General features: G+C 44.8%; 1 protein-coding gene across 2 annotated transcripts in view; it reads right to left on the minus strand.

Annotated features, from left to right (window-relative positions):
* The window catches only part of LOC130556485 (gamma-aminobutyric acid receptor subunit gamma-3), a 187391-nt gene that overhangs the window by 55436 nt on the left and 116617 nt on the right, over nucleotides 1–15338 (minus strand). For both annotated transcript variants that reach the window (XM_057337539.1, XM_057337538.1), the window contains exon 5: nucleotides 1495–1577. In XM_057337539.1, coding sequence (XP_057193522.1) covers nucleotides 1495–1577 — 83 coding nt within the window. The remainder of the gene's footprint in view (nucleotides 1–1494; nucleotides 1578–15338) is intronic.

A 15338-nucleotide genomic window follows, 5' to 3' on the forward strand; every position in this document is an offset into this window, starting at 1 on the left:
TAGACGCATTAATAAAATGTATTATATTTATTTTTGATAAAACATTTAATTTACGGAGTGTCTATTTACACAGAGTAATGTTACAAATAGCCCGCCCAAGGCAGCAATGCTTTTTACTCTAACCGAAAATAGCTGTATTTTCTTTGGATTAAGTAGAAATAGTAGTTAGATGCTATTGATACTTATAAATAGTGGCAAATATCGCTACTTTACCCTAAACTTTATGAATAAAAATGTTATTGAAAACAAATGCGTGAGTTTGATTAGAACCCCGGCCTGCCGTGTCACACTATACAGACTTTACACCTTACGCCACTGCAGTCATTGTTCAAAATGATGTCATGTCGTTCTTACATATTCTCTATTCCAATCACATATTGGTGGGCGGACCTGGTGCAAATAGTCTCTGCCCAGTGCCTTTATTTATTTATCTATCTTTCACACTGTTTCAGTTTTTCTTTTCGCTCGACGCCAGGGGGTGCTGCAGCCCCCGCTATGTTAAGCGGTGCCTTGAGTTTCCCCTGAGGGTTCCGCCGGCGTGGCAATGTGAAGAACCCCAAATGGTTCCTCAAAGTACCTTTAATTTTTACAGTGTGGGTCCACAAATGAATGGGAATGTTTTGAGAAAGAGCATAATGCCCTGATCTGTATGAGAGGGTACAAACAGAAGGGCGTGAGAAACAAAGAAGGTGCGACAACGTATTACAAAGAGAAAATGACTTTTCCAATTTATTTCTTGCTAAGACTCTTAACGCCTTAGCTGCATCTCCTATTCCCCATCACCCTTGAGTAATGTCATTCATGACAACCTACTAATGAAGGCGCCCTTCAAGAGTCCAGTGGACGAGTCAAGTAATTACAAAGTCTACAAGTGCCCTTGGTTTATACATGTAATGAAATCCACGACCTAGTTTTCAGAATGTTTATATTGTTTTCATACTGTTCAATATAATTCAAAATACTTTATTTGTCCCAGATGGGAAATATACAGGTCACATTGAGAAACATAACAGGCAAAGATGGTTATTAAGTTTAAAATCTGAATTTAAAGTGTGTCACAATCCAGTATATGCAAACAGCATGATAACTGACTGTAAAACAGCTATTATATTTACTATTACAATGTAATGACATCGTCAATAAATGTGACACATTACCTACACAGATATATACCTTGAAAATAACTCTGCATAGTCTGGCAACAAGTTAAATTTGATTCCTGATTCTTGTAGTTATTATTATTTACTGTTCCCTTATAATGTTACTACAGTTTTACATGCCAGTCATCATTGGACCAATAACAAAATTACAGTTGCTTAAGCAACACAGTATTTATGCTTTGAATTAAGCATATCATAGTGCACAATGATATTGCTGTACTTGAATGATTAAGGTCGATATATCAATATGTCATTATGTAAGACAAAACAAATAGTCACAACACAGGAAGCAGAGAGAGAAAAAGACAAGAGGAGAATAAACCGAAGTACTTACAACTAGAGAAGATGAGGGGGCAGGAATGTTCATCCATAGGAAAGTTATGAAGTTGAAGCTGGCATTCTGCATTAATGGTCAATCTGTAAACAGAAGGATGAAACATAGTTACAATGTAAACATAGAGAAGGTCACAATTAAATATTATTGGTCTGAGGGATTTGGTTTAAATGAAATATGTTTTTACCAGTCTGATCTTATGGGTATTCGTGACTATTTTACGAGGTGGCTAATTTGTATGAATTTGTACAAAATGAATTCGAAGCCCAACCCAAACTTAACACCGTGTCTACGTGTGCGTTCTAATGCGTTTTATTGTCTTTTGTCACGTCGCATCACGCTGCGTCCAGTGTAGACACGGTGTGACTCTCTGGTGCAAAAGCAGATCTGACTACCATATGAATGAAATTGTGTTATGAGTTCATACAAATTTGCAACCTTGTTAAATAGTTACAAATTGCCATGAGATGGTGTTGCTTTTACCTGTACTATTTTAGAGAAAGAATAAAAAAAGATTACATTTTGATCTGTGATATATCTGCTCTTCTATCCAGCTACCAATACAGTCAACAAAATAATAAGTGCGATTTTTCTTTAATGATTTCAGAAAGGCAACACTGTCACATATACCCGACTTCACCTTTTCTCTTTTGATTTTCAAGATGAGACACTTGCGGTGAGAAGAGGTGAAGAAAGACAGATTTGTTTGACAGATGTTCACATGGAAACAGGTTTAATTCTCTTTCACATTTCAATTCTTAGTGACAAAACAGTGACGCTCGGCGCTGCTGATTCATACAATAGTTCAGGATTGTCTTTATAATGAATAACATCTGCGGGTACTGAGTGCTTATTAACCAGGGGAATACTGTTAATATAACACCGAAATATTAATCCTTATTTGTAGATTTGTGTCAAAAAGTGACTCTTTAAATAAGAGTACATTGGTGTTATAAGGAACAGCAACATAATATATGAGATTCACTGAAAAGTGAGAAAGTATGACCATTGAACTGAATCAAACACATGAACATTAAAAAATCAAACTCAAATGTCTATTAAAAACGTTTACCTCTTTGGAGCATTTGCCATCAGTTGTTGATCTAAAGGCTTCCTTTTGGCCTTCAGTGAAATATATATTGTATTAAAGGGATAGTTCACCCAAAAAGAATTCTGTCATCATTTACTCACCATCGAGTTTATAAATTTGATCACAGAGAAAGATATTTGGAAGAATGTTTATAACCAAACAGTTCTTGGATCCCATTGATTACCATAGTAGGAAAAATTACTTTATATTTTTTTTATTCTGTTGAACACAAAAGAAGATTGTAACGAGGTTCAATAAAAGGAAGAAAGGAAATTTATACAGGTTTAAATAAATTTCTTTATAAAGAAATTTATACAGGTTTGGAACAACCGGCGAACATTTAACACCAAACTTTAATCAAAAATAAACAAACAATAATACGGAAGTAAAAGTAGGCCGGCAGCCCCTCACGGACGACTGCCGGCCACACAAACATAAACAAAACTTAACATATGACCGGGCCCGGTCCTCTCTCGTCGGCAGTCCTGTCGATTCCTCCCTTTATGCTCCCAATCTCCTCCGTGGGCGATGTGGGACCGGCGCACACACAGCTGATTTCCATTATCACTAACGCCACCGGCCCCGCCCCACGGCTCCCGTCCCGCCTTCCTCGCCACAAAGATATTTTGAAGAATGTAAGAAAGCAAACAGTTCTGGGGAACTTTTGACTACCATTGTCATTTTTCCTACTATGGTAGTCAATGGGGTCCAAGAACTGTTTGGTTAAAAGCATTCGTCCAAATATCTTTCTCCGTGTTCAACCAAACAAAGAAATTTATACAGGTTTGGAACAACTAGGGAGAAACCGAATTTTCGTTTTTGAGTGAACTATCCCTTTAAACCACCACAATGAAAATATCAAAAACAAAATATAAGCTTATCTGCATAAGTTTATAACAGGTGCTGTATTATCGAGAAACAGGCTGTGGCAGGGGGGGGGCGTGGTTCAGCGAGGTCTACAGCAGGAGAGAGAGCTGGGAGACGAGCGGTGAGCAAATGGGGCAAGTGCAAATGACAAACACCTATGTCTCATTCCAGTAAGTGGCGTTGGGGAGCATAAAGCCTGTTGAGAAGCAGAACCAGCGGAGAGAGAGTGGACTACTACTGGCTGCCTGAGAGAGACTGAATGAGAGGAGAGAGAAAAAGAACCTCACACGAAACTGTGGATTGTAATTTATCAATTGTGTTTTGTGCGCGAGTGACACAACGTCGAGTGTGATGCACAGATTTTAATAAAGAGCCATTAGTAGCCAAATCCGACCCCGTCCTCTTCCTTCCTTGTCTTGAACGTGTTACAGTGGTGCCGAAACCCAGGAAGGAAGAAGGGAGGTTGCTGCCATTATGCAGACTCTGCCGACAACGCCATTTGCGGACGTGATTTCATCGCTCGCGGTCCTGCATCAAGAACAACACCAGGCTTTGCTGCAGCTGAGGAACGACCAGGAGGGTAGGTTCCAGGCCATCCTCCAGGCTCAGCAAGCGGACCACGAGACATTCCGGAGCTGGATGGACTGGGAGGTTCGGGCAGCCCACCCACCTGTTGCTGACCAAAATGGGCCCGCAGGACGATCCTGAAGCCTTCATAGACCTCTTCGAGCGTGCGGCAGAGACCAGCGGCTGGCCAAGAGAGCAGTGGTCCATGCACCTAATCCCTCTGCTGGCGGGCGAAGCACAGGTGGCGGCCCAGCAACTGCCCACACAGAACCTCCTGGTCTATGACGAGCTGAGGAAAGCCATCCTGCAGAGGGTCGGCCGGAGCCCCGAAGAACATCGTTAGCGCTTCCAGTCGCTGGGGTTGGGCGAAGCCGGCCGACCCTTCATCTTAGCTCAACAGCTCTGGGACTCCTGCCGCAAATGGCTGAGGGAAGCGACGTCGAGGAAATCATCAACCGTGTGGTGCTGGAGCAGTTCACCACCTGCCTACCCAGGAAGACGGCAGAGTGGGTCCAGTGCCACCGACCGACGTCGCTGGACTCGGCCATCCAACTGGCGGAGGACCATATGGTGGCATGTCCAGGGGTCGGTGAGCCCTTACCAGCGGCATCTCTCTCTCACCCGATGCAGACGAGGCCGGTTCCTGCACCCAGGTCTCGGCCCCCTGGACTGCCGAGAGTCCCACCCCGAGGACGAGGAGGGACCGGATGGGGATACGCCAAGGATGCAGGCGCGACGGCCCTCATGACAGGACTCCCGACACCGGGACCCACCCACTCCTCTGCTTCTCCGCTCTCCCCACGCCAACCACTTGCCCCATTTCCTGCCGCCCGGGTGGTGGGGAGGTCTGGGCCGGCCTGTTGGCGCTGCGGGGACCCGGACCATTTCGTCAATAGGTGCCCCATGATGGAGGTAGGGACAATGATCCGGGTCCCGGATACCCCACAGGCTGCCCCTGGTCAGGCTGGCTGGTACCAGATACCTGTGAGTATTGGGGGGGTACATATCAGGCTCTGGTGGACTCAGGTTGTAACCAAACCTCTATCCATCAAAGCCTGATTCGGCCCGAGGCATTGGATAAAAGCCGCGCGGTTAAGGTACGGTGTGAAGAAACGGGCTTTTGACCAGGTCACTTGCATCGACGGTCAGCCACTCCAACCCGCACGACCGCTTTCCTATCCGTATTTCGCTATTATGAACAACCAGTTGTATCGAGTGACCCAAGATGCTCAGACAAAGGAAACTACAACCCAGTTATTAGTTCCAAAGAGCCGTCTGGAAATGCTTTTCCAGGCGGCTCATTGTAATCCCATGGCAGGACACTTAGGCCAGACTACCACACTAAATCGTCTCATGGCCCGATTCTTTTGGCCTGGCATTCACGACAACGTGCGCAGGTGGTGCGCATCTTGTCGGGAATGTCAGCTGGTAAATCCGCCGGTCTCCCCAAAAGCGCCATTGCGCCCCCTTCCGTTAATGCAGGTCCCCTTCGAGCGAATTGGTATGGACCTCATCGGGCCATTAGAGCGATCAGCTACGGGACATCGTTTTGCATTAGTCACCGTGGACTATGCAACATGATATCCCGAGGCGGTGCCACTCCGTAACATCTCGGCGAAGAGTGTTGCGGATGCACTGTTTCGCTTACATTTTACATTTAGTCATTTAGCAGACGCTTTTATCCAAAGCGACTTACAAAGAGTATAAGGAGCAATAAGCGATATGTCATACAGGAGCAATAGTGCAATAGGTGCCAAAACAAAGTTACTAGTTTTACCAAAAGCTAGACCACTACCTGTTGAGAGACAGCGAGAGGGTTAGTGTTTTTTTTTTTTTTTCATCTGTCTGTATTCACAGAAGAGGTGGGTTTTAAGTAGTTTTTTGAATGTTGTGAGAGATGTGGTTGACCGGACCGAATTAGGAAGAATGTTCCACCAGGAAGGAGTTGTGAATGAGAATGAGCGGGAAAGCGATTTACTGCCCTTATGGGAAGGCAGTACAAGACGCCGCTGGTTTGCAGAATGCAGGGATCTTGATCTTGTAGGAGTGTAGGAGGGTGTGAAAGTATGTCGGTGCAGATCCAGTGATAGTCCTGTAGGCAAGCATTAGTGACTTGAATCTGATACGGGCTTCAACCGGTAGCCAGTGGAGGGAGATGAAAAGGGGCGTCACATGAGCCCTTTTGAGCTGTTGGAAGATGAGGCGTGCTGCTGCGTTCTGAACCAGCTGGAGCGGTTTGATAGCCTTTGCAGGAAGACCAGCAAGGAGAGCATTGCAGTAGTCCAACCTTGAGATTACCAGGGCCTGGACAAGGAGTTGTGCCGCATGCTCAGTGAGATAGGGTCTAAACTTTCTAATGTTGAATAAGGCATATCGGCATGACCGCGTTGTCTTTGCAATGTGATCATTGAAGGACAGTTGTTCATCAAATATGACTCCGAGGTTCCTGGCTGTTTTGGAAGGAGTGATTGTGGTATTGCCAAGTCGGACGGTGAGATCGTGTTGCACCGTGGGGTGTGCCGGAAACACGAGTAGTTCTGTCTTGGCAGGGTTCAGCTGGAGGTGATGCTCTTTCATCCAAGCCGAGATGTCCTCTAGGCAGGCAGTAATGCGAGCTGCTACAGTGGTATCGTCTGGGTGAAACGAGATGTAGATCTGGGTGTCGTCAGCATAACAGTGGTAGGAGAAGCCGTGTGCCCGTATGATAGGTCCCAAGGATGACGTGTAGATGGAAAAAAGTAGCGGTCCAAGCACCGATCCCTGAGGGACCCCAGTGATCATGTGGTGGGCAGTGGACAGCGAGCCCCTCCATGACACCCTGAAGGATCTGCCGGAGAGGTAGGATTTGAACCAGTAGAGAGGAGAGCCTGAGATTCCTAGTGATGACAGGGTTGCTAGCAGTATCTGGTGATTGACAGTGTCAAACGCTGCAGATAGGTCTAGCAGAATCAGGACCGAGGATTTAGATTCCGCCTTGGCTAGCCGCAGTGCTTCTGTGACCGATAGCAGTGCAGTCTCAGTGGAGTGGTTTGTTTTGAAGCCAGACTGCTTGTCATCCAGTAGTTTGTTCTGGGATAGGTAGGACGACACCTGGTTGAAAGCTGCCCTTTCAAGTGTTTTTGCAATAAATGGGAGGAGAGAGATAGGTCTGTAACTGTCGGTAGTAGAGGGGTCCAATGTGGGTTTCTTCAGTAGGGGTGTGACCTGGGCCTGTTTGAATGTGGATGGAAAGGTGCCGGTGAGCAGGGAGGTGTTGATGATGTGTGTGAGTGCAGGTGCGAGTGTGCTGGATGTGGCCTGAAGGAGATGGGAGGGTATTGGGTCAAGGGGACAGGTGGTGGGGTGGCTGGAGAGAAGTCTGGTGACTTCAGTGTCAGTCAGTGGGGTGAAAGAGGAGAGTTCAATGTTTGAAGTGAGGGAGGTGTGTACCAAGAGTTAAACGTCTTGAAAAGCTGCAGAGTGTTAGGCGCATTGCTTACCTTGGTGGTATAGAAAGACGTTTTAGCTGTGGTAACACTAGCAGAGAAGGAGGACAGTAGTGACTGGTGGTCCCCTAGGTCAGCAGGATTCTTGGTCTTGCGCCATTTCCTTTCAGCAGCCCTGAGTGTACTCCGTTGTTCACGGAGGATGTCAGACAGCCAGGGGCAGGAGGGGGTGGCGCGGGCTGGTCTGGAGGACAGAGGACAAAGGTTATCTAGACAGGATGTAAGTGTTGAGCATAAGGCGTCGGTGGCGGTGTCAGCATCTAGAGATGCAAAGTTGGAGGGAAGAGAGGATGTGACTTTAGCAGAGAGGGTGCTATGAGAGAGAGAGCGGAGGTTCCGTCTAAAATAAACAGGTGGTGGTGTTGGTGTAGTACATATAGGAAGGAGTATGTTGAAAGTGATGAAGAAGTGGTCAGAAATGAGAAGAGGTGTGACTTGAATGTTATCTGTGGTGGAGTTATGGGTGTAGATGAGATCAAGCTGGTTTCCTGATCCGTGAGTACAGGCTGTGGCGAGGCGCGTGAGGTCGAACGAGGCGGTGAGGGTGTGGAAGTCAGAGGCATAGGGTTTCTCTAGGTGGATGTTGAAGTCCCCGTTGACTACAAAAGGGCCGCTATCCTCCGGGAATGATGAGAGCAACACATCTAACTCTTCAATGAAGTTGCGAAGAGGACCTGGGGGGCGGTAAACTACAACAACACTGAGCTGAGTGGGAAAAGTGATATTAACAGCATGGTATTCAAATGAATGGTTGTTGCATAGGTAAGATAGTGGGGAATATTTCCAATTATTGTTGATAAGCAAACCTGTGCCTCCTCCTCTTCCGGTTTGGCGGGGAGAGTGAGAGAAGGAGTAGTTTGTGGAGAGAGCAGCGGGTGTGGCTGAGTCTTCAGGACGAATCCATGTCTCAGTAAGACCAAGAATGGGAATGTCAGACTGGCTGGCAAACGCATGGATGAAGTCAGTCTTGTTCACAGCTGACTGGCAGTTCCAGAGACCCATAGAGAGAGACAGAGGTGTAGAAGGGGATGTGTGAATGGGACGCGCGTGAAAGTGAGCGCGTCGTGCCTTGCGTCTTGGGTGAGAACGCTGTATGCGGTGGAGTACAGGAATAAACTTGAAACACATGGTGTTAGTATACACGTAAATAAAACAAAGCTTATGTTAAATATAGTGATGTGCCTTGCTGGTGTCTTTGCTCGGTGGAGTCGCGCAGGGAGAGTCACAGGTCTTTACACTCGTCGGTCTTCACACGAGGAGGGCTGACGCTACCGCTGGCGCGGTAGGCACTGTTTAAGTAAGTGTTGAGATTAGCGCGAACAGAATACAGCTCGAACACGCCTTCTCGATTAGCAAAACAAAGCCTGAACGACTTGAATGGGCCATGGATCAAACAGCAAACAAACTTGCTCCGTGCGTTTTAAGTGCAAAATTATAATGTCAAGCCGTAACGAGCGGCTAACGGCAATTAATTTTAATTTGCCACTTGATCTCCCGCATGGGGATTCCCCGCGAAGTCCTCACGGATCAAGGCACGGCGTTCATGTCACGTACGCAAACTATACGAGTTATTGGGCATTAAATCGATCCGTACCAGCGTCTTTCACCCACAAACTGACGGTCTGGTGGAACGATTTAATCGCACGTTAAAGACCATGATTCGTAAATTCGTTCACGAAGACGCCAAAAATTGGGACAAATGGTTGGAACCCCTCTTGTTCGCTGTGCAAGAGGTCCATACAAAACTCCATACACTGGGGCGGCTATCGATGGAGAATTTGTTACAGGCTCAGGACAAGCAAAGCCGGCTGTATAACAGGGGAACCAATTTACGAAAGTTTACACCAGGACAAAGTGCTTGTATTACTCCCAACTTCGAGTTTCAAATTACTTGCAAAGTGGCAAGGTCCATTTGAGGCCACACGGCAAGTTGAAGATCTCGATTATGAGGTTGTACGGACAGATAGGAGGGGAGCACGTCAAATTTACCACCTCAATCTCCTGAAAAAATGGAACGAGGTGGAGTCAGTGATGCTGGCGACGGTAGTGAGTGGAGAGGAAGATCTTGGGCCAGAGGCAAATACCAAAACCCAATCCCTCGCTCTGACCCCAGGGGGAGATCACCTCTCACCCTCCCAGCTACCTGACGTGGCCCTGTTGCAAGCAGAATTTGCGGACGGGTTTTCCCCCCTACCTGGCCCAACAAATCTCATTTAGCACCACATTGAGACTGAGCCAGGCGTGATAATACGTAGTAGGCCATATCGTTTACCTGAACACAAGAAAAAAAGTGGTTCAGGCAGAATTAGACGCCATGTTGGAGATGGGGGTAATAGAAGAATCCAACAGCGACTGGGCGAGCCCGATAGTTTTCGTACATAAAACGGACGGCTCGATCCGGTTCTGTGTGGATTATCGCAAGGTTAATGCCGTGTCGAAGTTCGATGCTTATCCAATGCCGCGAGTTGACGAATTGCTTGACCGGCTGGGCACTGCTCGCTTTTATTCGACACTGGATTTAACAAAAGGGTACTGGCAGATCCCCCTATCGCCTGTATCTAAAGAAAAAACAGCCTTCACCACGCCGTTTGGATTACACCAATTCGTCACCCTTCTGTTCGGATTGTTCGGGGCGCCAGCCACTTTTCAGCGCCTCATGGACCGTATCCTCCGACCCCATGCAACATATGCCGCTGCTTATCTAGATGATATTATCATCTATAGCAACGACTGGCAGTGGCATATGGAGCATCTGAGGGTGGTCCTGAGGTTGCTGAGGGAGGCCGGCCTCACGGCCAATCCGAAGAAGTGTGTGGTTGGGCAGGTGGAGGTCAGGTATCTGGGCTTCCACTTGGGTCACGGACAGGTGCCTCCCCAAATTAATAAGACGGCAACAGTTGCAACCTGTCCGAGACCTAAGACCAAAAGGAGGTGAGACCGTTCCTGGGGCTGGCGGGATATTATAGAAGGTTTGTGCCTAATTATTCGGAACTCACCAGCCCGCTGACTGATCTCACTAAAAAGGAAGCGCCAGACCCGGTCCAGTGGACGGAGCCGTGTCAGCAGGCTTTTACCCAAGTGAAGGCTGCCCTGTGTGGCGGGCCGCTCTTACACTCTCCTAACTTATCTCTCCCTTTCTTGCTGCAGACTGATGCGTCGGAAAGAGGGCTGGGTGCGGTCCTGTCCCAGGAGATGGAGGGGGAGGAACGGCCGGTGCTGTACATTAGTCGGAAGCTCTCGAAGAGAGAGGCTAAGTACAGCACCATAGAGAAGGAGTGTTTGGCCATCAGGTGGGCCGTCCTCACCCACAGATATTATCTCCTGGGGCGGGAATTGCAGTGGCTCCACCACATGAAGGATACCAACGCGTGGATCACTCGTTGGTATATTGCTTTGCAACCATTTAAATTCAAGGTGGTCCACAGGCTGGGTGCACAGATGACTGTGGCCGACTTCCTCTCCAGGCAAGGGGGGGGGGCAGCAGACCGGATGGCTCCCCGGCCTGAGTCAGGCGGTGGGGGTATGTGGCAGGGGGGGCGTGGTTCAGCGAGGTCTACAGCGGGAGACAGAGCTGGGAGACGAGCGGTGAGTAAATGGGGCAAGTGCAAATGACAAACACCTGTGTCTCATTCCAGTAAGTGGCGATGGGGAGCATAAAGCCTGTGGAGAAGCAGAGAGAGAGTGGAGAGTGGCTGCCTGAGAGAGACTGAACAAGAGGAGAGAGAAAAAGAACCTCACACGAAACTGTGGATTGTAATTTATCAAGTGTGTTTTGAGCGCGAGTGACGCAACGTCGAGTGTGACGCACAGATTACAATAAAGAGCCAGTAGTAGCCAAATCCGACCCCGTCCTCTTCCTTCCTCGTCTTGAACGTGTTACACAGGCATCTTGTATATGAGGCTGTAGGCACTGAAAGTTACTAACATAAACAGAAAAAAAAACACTTCAATATGTGGTAATAAATATTTATGGCTGCTATAAATTTTCTCAATTCTTTCATCATTAGAGTTTTGCCTGAACTTTATTCCACATGTTCTGATTCTGTAAACAGTAGTCTGATAAATAAATGTAAGGTAGATTACAGGTAAATTTCATCTCCTGCATGAAAAATTGGCAGATTGCTTCAAGAGCATTTGAATAGACAAGTAGATCAACAGTTCTCAGTCGGCTGCGTACACTCAATCTGTACCCCAGCGAGAAAAATAGTGCCATAAATGGCTTACTGTTCCAACATGGTACTGTATATACTGATGTGTCGGTACACTGTGACCAATAAAAATGACCTAATACAATATTAATAATTATGAAGACATGTATCAAATCAATTTAAAGTGCTAATTCACCCAAAAATGAAAATTCTGTCAATATTTACTCACCCAAATCTGTATGACTTTCTTCTGCAGAACACAAAAGATATTTTGAAGATTGTGGGTAACCGAACATCTATGGTACCCATTCACTTCTATTGTATAGATACAAAACCAATGCAAGTCAATGGGTACCGCCATTGTTCGGTTACCAATTACAAATGACATGAGGGTGAGTAAGTAATGACGGAATTTTTATTTTGTGTGAACTATCACTTTGACTCCATTTCTGAACTCATACCTGGACCTGTGCCACCTTCTGCATGTTAATGCTCATACAACCCACGTACTGTACAGATAATTCCATCACTGTTTACTTCAAAGCCCCTATGTGTACAATTAGAATAGAGAGTGACATTTGATAGCCCCCAGCCATATCCCTTTTCACGGCTGTTAAATACCACCTGCGTATCTCTGCGTCGTCACAGAATATCGATCATGAACAGAGCTCCATATGGGAGGACCCAGTTAGCCTTTGTTCCACGATGGCTCCATCCGCAGATTTCGCCCCTTAGCCCGTTTCTCCCGTTGCCAAGGAAATATTCATGGAGTAATGGAGACGGCATTATGTTAGTCTCTCCACTGGCCTGTAAAATTTCCTCAGGTCTAAATAAACGCTCAGAACAGCTCGTCTGTTCAGAGAACTGAGAGAAATCTGAAGGCCGTTCACAAAGGTCTGAGAGAGTTGCATTACCCAAGTACTAAAAATAGTACTCTGAATCTCGCAGAGTACCTTTTGGTCTTGGCTTGTCTGTTGTTGTGTTGTGTTTTTAAACTTAATCTTCATTAGTGGCTGTCTGAATCTAAAAGTATATTTAGCATTGGACTCGAGATTTGTTAACATGTTTTGCCCTAAGGCAACTACTATGTAACAAACAAAACACCAGAGCAGCATTCAGCAATAAGGAATGCCTAATAGCTAAAAAGTTTGTAGAGGTGTCAGGCCAGTGGACAGAACTGTAACCACACTATTGATCCTGAGTTGCAGTGTCAATTTGTATTTATCATGTGTTTTAATGCTTTGCAAATTTACTTCTGTATCGAACATGTTGAATTATTGTTATGTATGGAACATTGTCATTGTATATTCTGCTGATAAAATGTTATCAATGTAATGTTGTGTTTTACTTACATAGATGAATATGTTAAAAATTGATGAAAAATGTTTTCTCAAAATTACAAGAAATGACTTGTGATTAGGGCTGTCAAACAATTAATTAATAATAATTCATAAAAAATTCATCACATCCACAAGTTTGTGTTAACATAATAAATGGCTGTGTACTGTACATATTCATTTTGTATTAATAAACACATACATGTACTGTAACAACTCACGGACTACACTCCCCATAATGCCTTGCACCTGCACTCCTCCGGCCATATTGATTGTTCCCCACACCTCACTCTCGTTACCGGACCCTTTATATGTTTGCACCTTCCCATTGTTCTATGTCCAGTCTAGTTGTATTTTGGATTGCCAAAAACTCTACCATGGACTCTTTTGGATTACCTGTTTGCCTGTTTTTTCCCATGGATGTTATTTGATGGTTTTGTGCTCCCGTGGATGTTTACCCGTATTGACACCTGATCTGTTTTACTTGCCTGGACTCATTAAAAATACGTACTCTTCAGTTACCTGTGTGGCATCGTCCTTCATCTAGTAAAACTGTTACATGTACATATTTAAGAAAAATATTAAAATTAATAAATGTTTGTATATAAATGTGATTAATCATGATTATTTGTTTGACAGCCCTTGTAATCCGTCTTAAAAGTATCTGATGAAATGTATAAACATATTTATTTTGTTCAACATCTTCCAGCAGAAGTGTGGTCAAGACACTACAGCATTTATAGAAACCCACCGTTTTACTATTATTGTAAAAACTTGTGTTACTTAAATACTTAAAAATAATACTATTAAACACCACTCTGTAATGCTTTATTCTGATTGGTCAGTTGTGACATTACGAGGCACAGTGCTTCATAAATTAACTGGACCACCTGTTATAATAAGAGAACAAACTAATATTTTAGGAATTGTGTTGTCATTTATTAGGCAAATAACAAACTGCAAGAACTAAATGGTCTTTGTTCACAAATAACAAAAATTATTTGTTTTGTATTCATGTAAATTCATGTATAGCAACAATGATTATATTTTAGCATTAGAAATACTTTGACTACAGAGCTTACACATACTGGTGGTGTCATGGTTCTGCCTGTTCTTGTCATGTTTTTCTTGGTCTTGTGGCAGAGCCTCTTGTTTTGTGTAGAGAGAAACATATTATTGCCGGTCAAGACGTAATGTGCGTTCTCTCCGGTCTCGTCTATGGCCCCGCCCCTCTCGTTTCCTCGTTTAGCTTTCCATTAGTATTTCATTCCCCACACCTGTCCCTTGTTAATTACCCTTTGTTAGTTTCCCCTATATAATGCCCTAGTGTTTGCTGTCTTGTGCCAGTTCGTTGTGTTCTATGCCTTGTGTAAGACAGCTGTGGCGCAAACCTTACATATAACAACACCCTATAAAATCATCTTGATCTTACAAATAATTTTCTTAAAAATAAATTAAGAACAATAAAGTCACTAAATTACTTCCTAAGGCCATAATTTGCTTTGTTAGTTAATACCAACCTTTTAGCACATTTCTATGAACACATTGTCTTTAAAACATGATGCTACTAAACCAGACAAGGTCTTGAGCCTGCCTGCCCAAACCATTGTTCTCATTAAGGTGAGCCTTTCTGATGGGATAGCTTAAAAAGGACATGACAAGTTACTCGGCAGTGTGTGTTTGAATGCCCTGATTTGAATAACTAGGGCAGATTCAACTTCAGTGGACACCCACTCATCTGACTATATTTTGAAAACTGCAGCACAACATTCAGACTTAACAGACAAGAGTAGACACGTATCATTATAAACCCATATATTTCACATTTAGCTTGACATTGCAATTAAAACAAGAAAAACAAGAGAGAAAGATTTTTAGCAGCTTTGGACTCTATTGGTTAAGGACCAGGACAAGATGTGATAATTTCCCTAGGGTCTGAGAGAGAAAGTGGGCACCCATGGCGGAGGAGAACGTGGAAACCAATTGCTTTCATCCTCAATTATGTTAGTTTGCTATGAGCAGGCAAATGTTTCCTATGTGCATTCCAGTCTACTTTAATGATACATACTGTATGTATTTATGACGAGAAGGGCCAGAATCGTGTACTGTAATTCATATTACATCTGCTGTTACTCGTAATGTCAGTAAAACATGTTTCGTTTTCTTTTGACAAGTGTTGCGGTTTGTTCTTAAATCAGGTCAAAGGTATTTAGTTTTATCAAAAGTCAAGACATCGCAAGTAAAAGAGCTTGTTCTGTAGTTTGTTCACAGTGGTTTACCCCATAAAAGATTAACTAGAGCACTGTGGTTTGGCCCATGCAGGATATTCAATGGTTTGTTTACGGACCCA

This window comes from Triplophysa rosa, linkage group LG7 (genome assembly GCF_024868665.1).
Source record: "Triplophysa rosa linkage group LG7, Trosa_1v2, whole genome shotgun sequence".
Lineage (NCBI taxonomy): Eukaryota > Metazoa > Chordata > Actinopteri > Cypriniformes > Nemacheilidae > Triplophysa > Triplophysa rosa.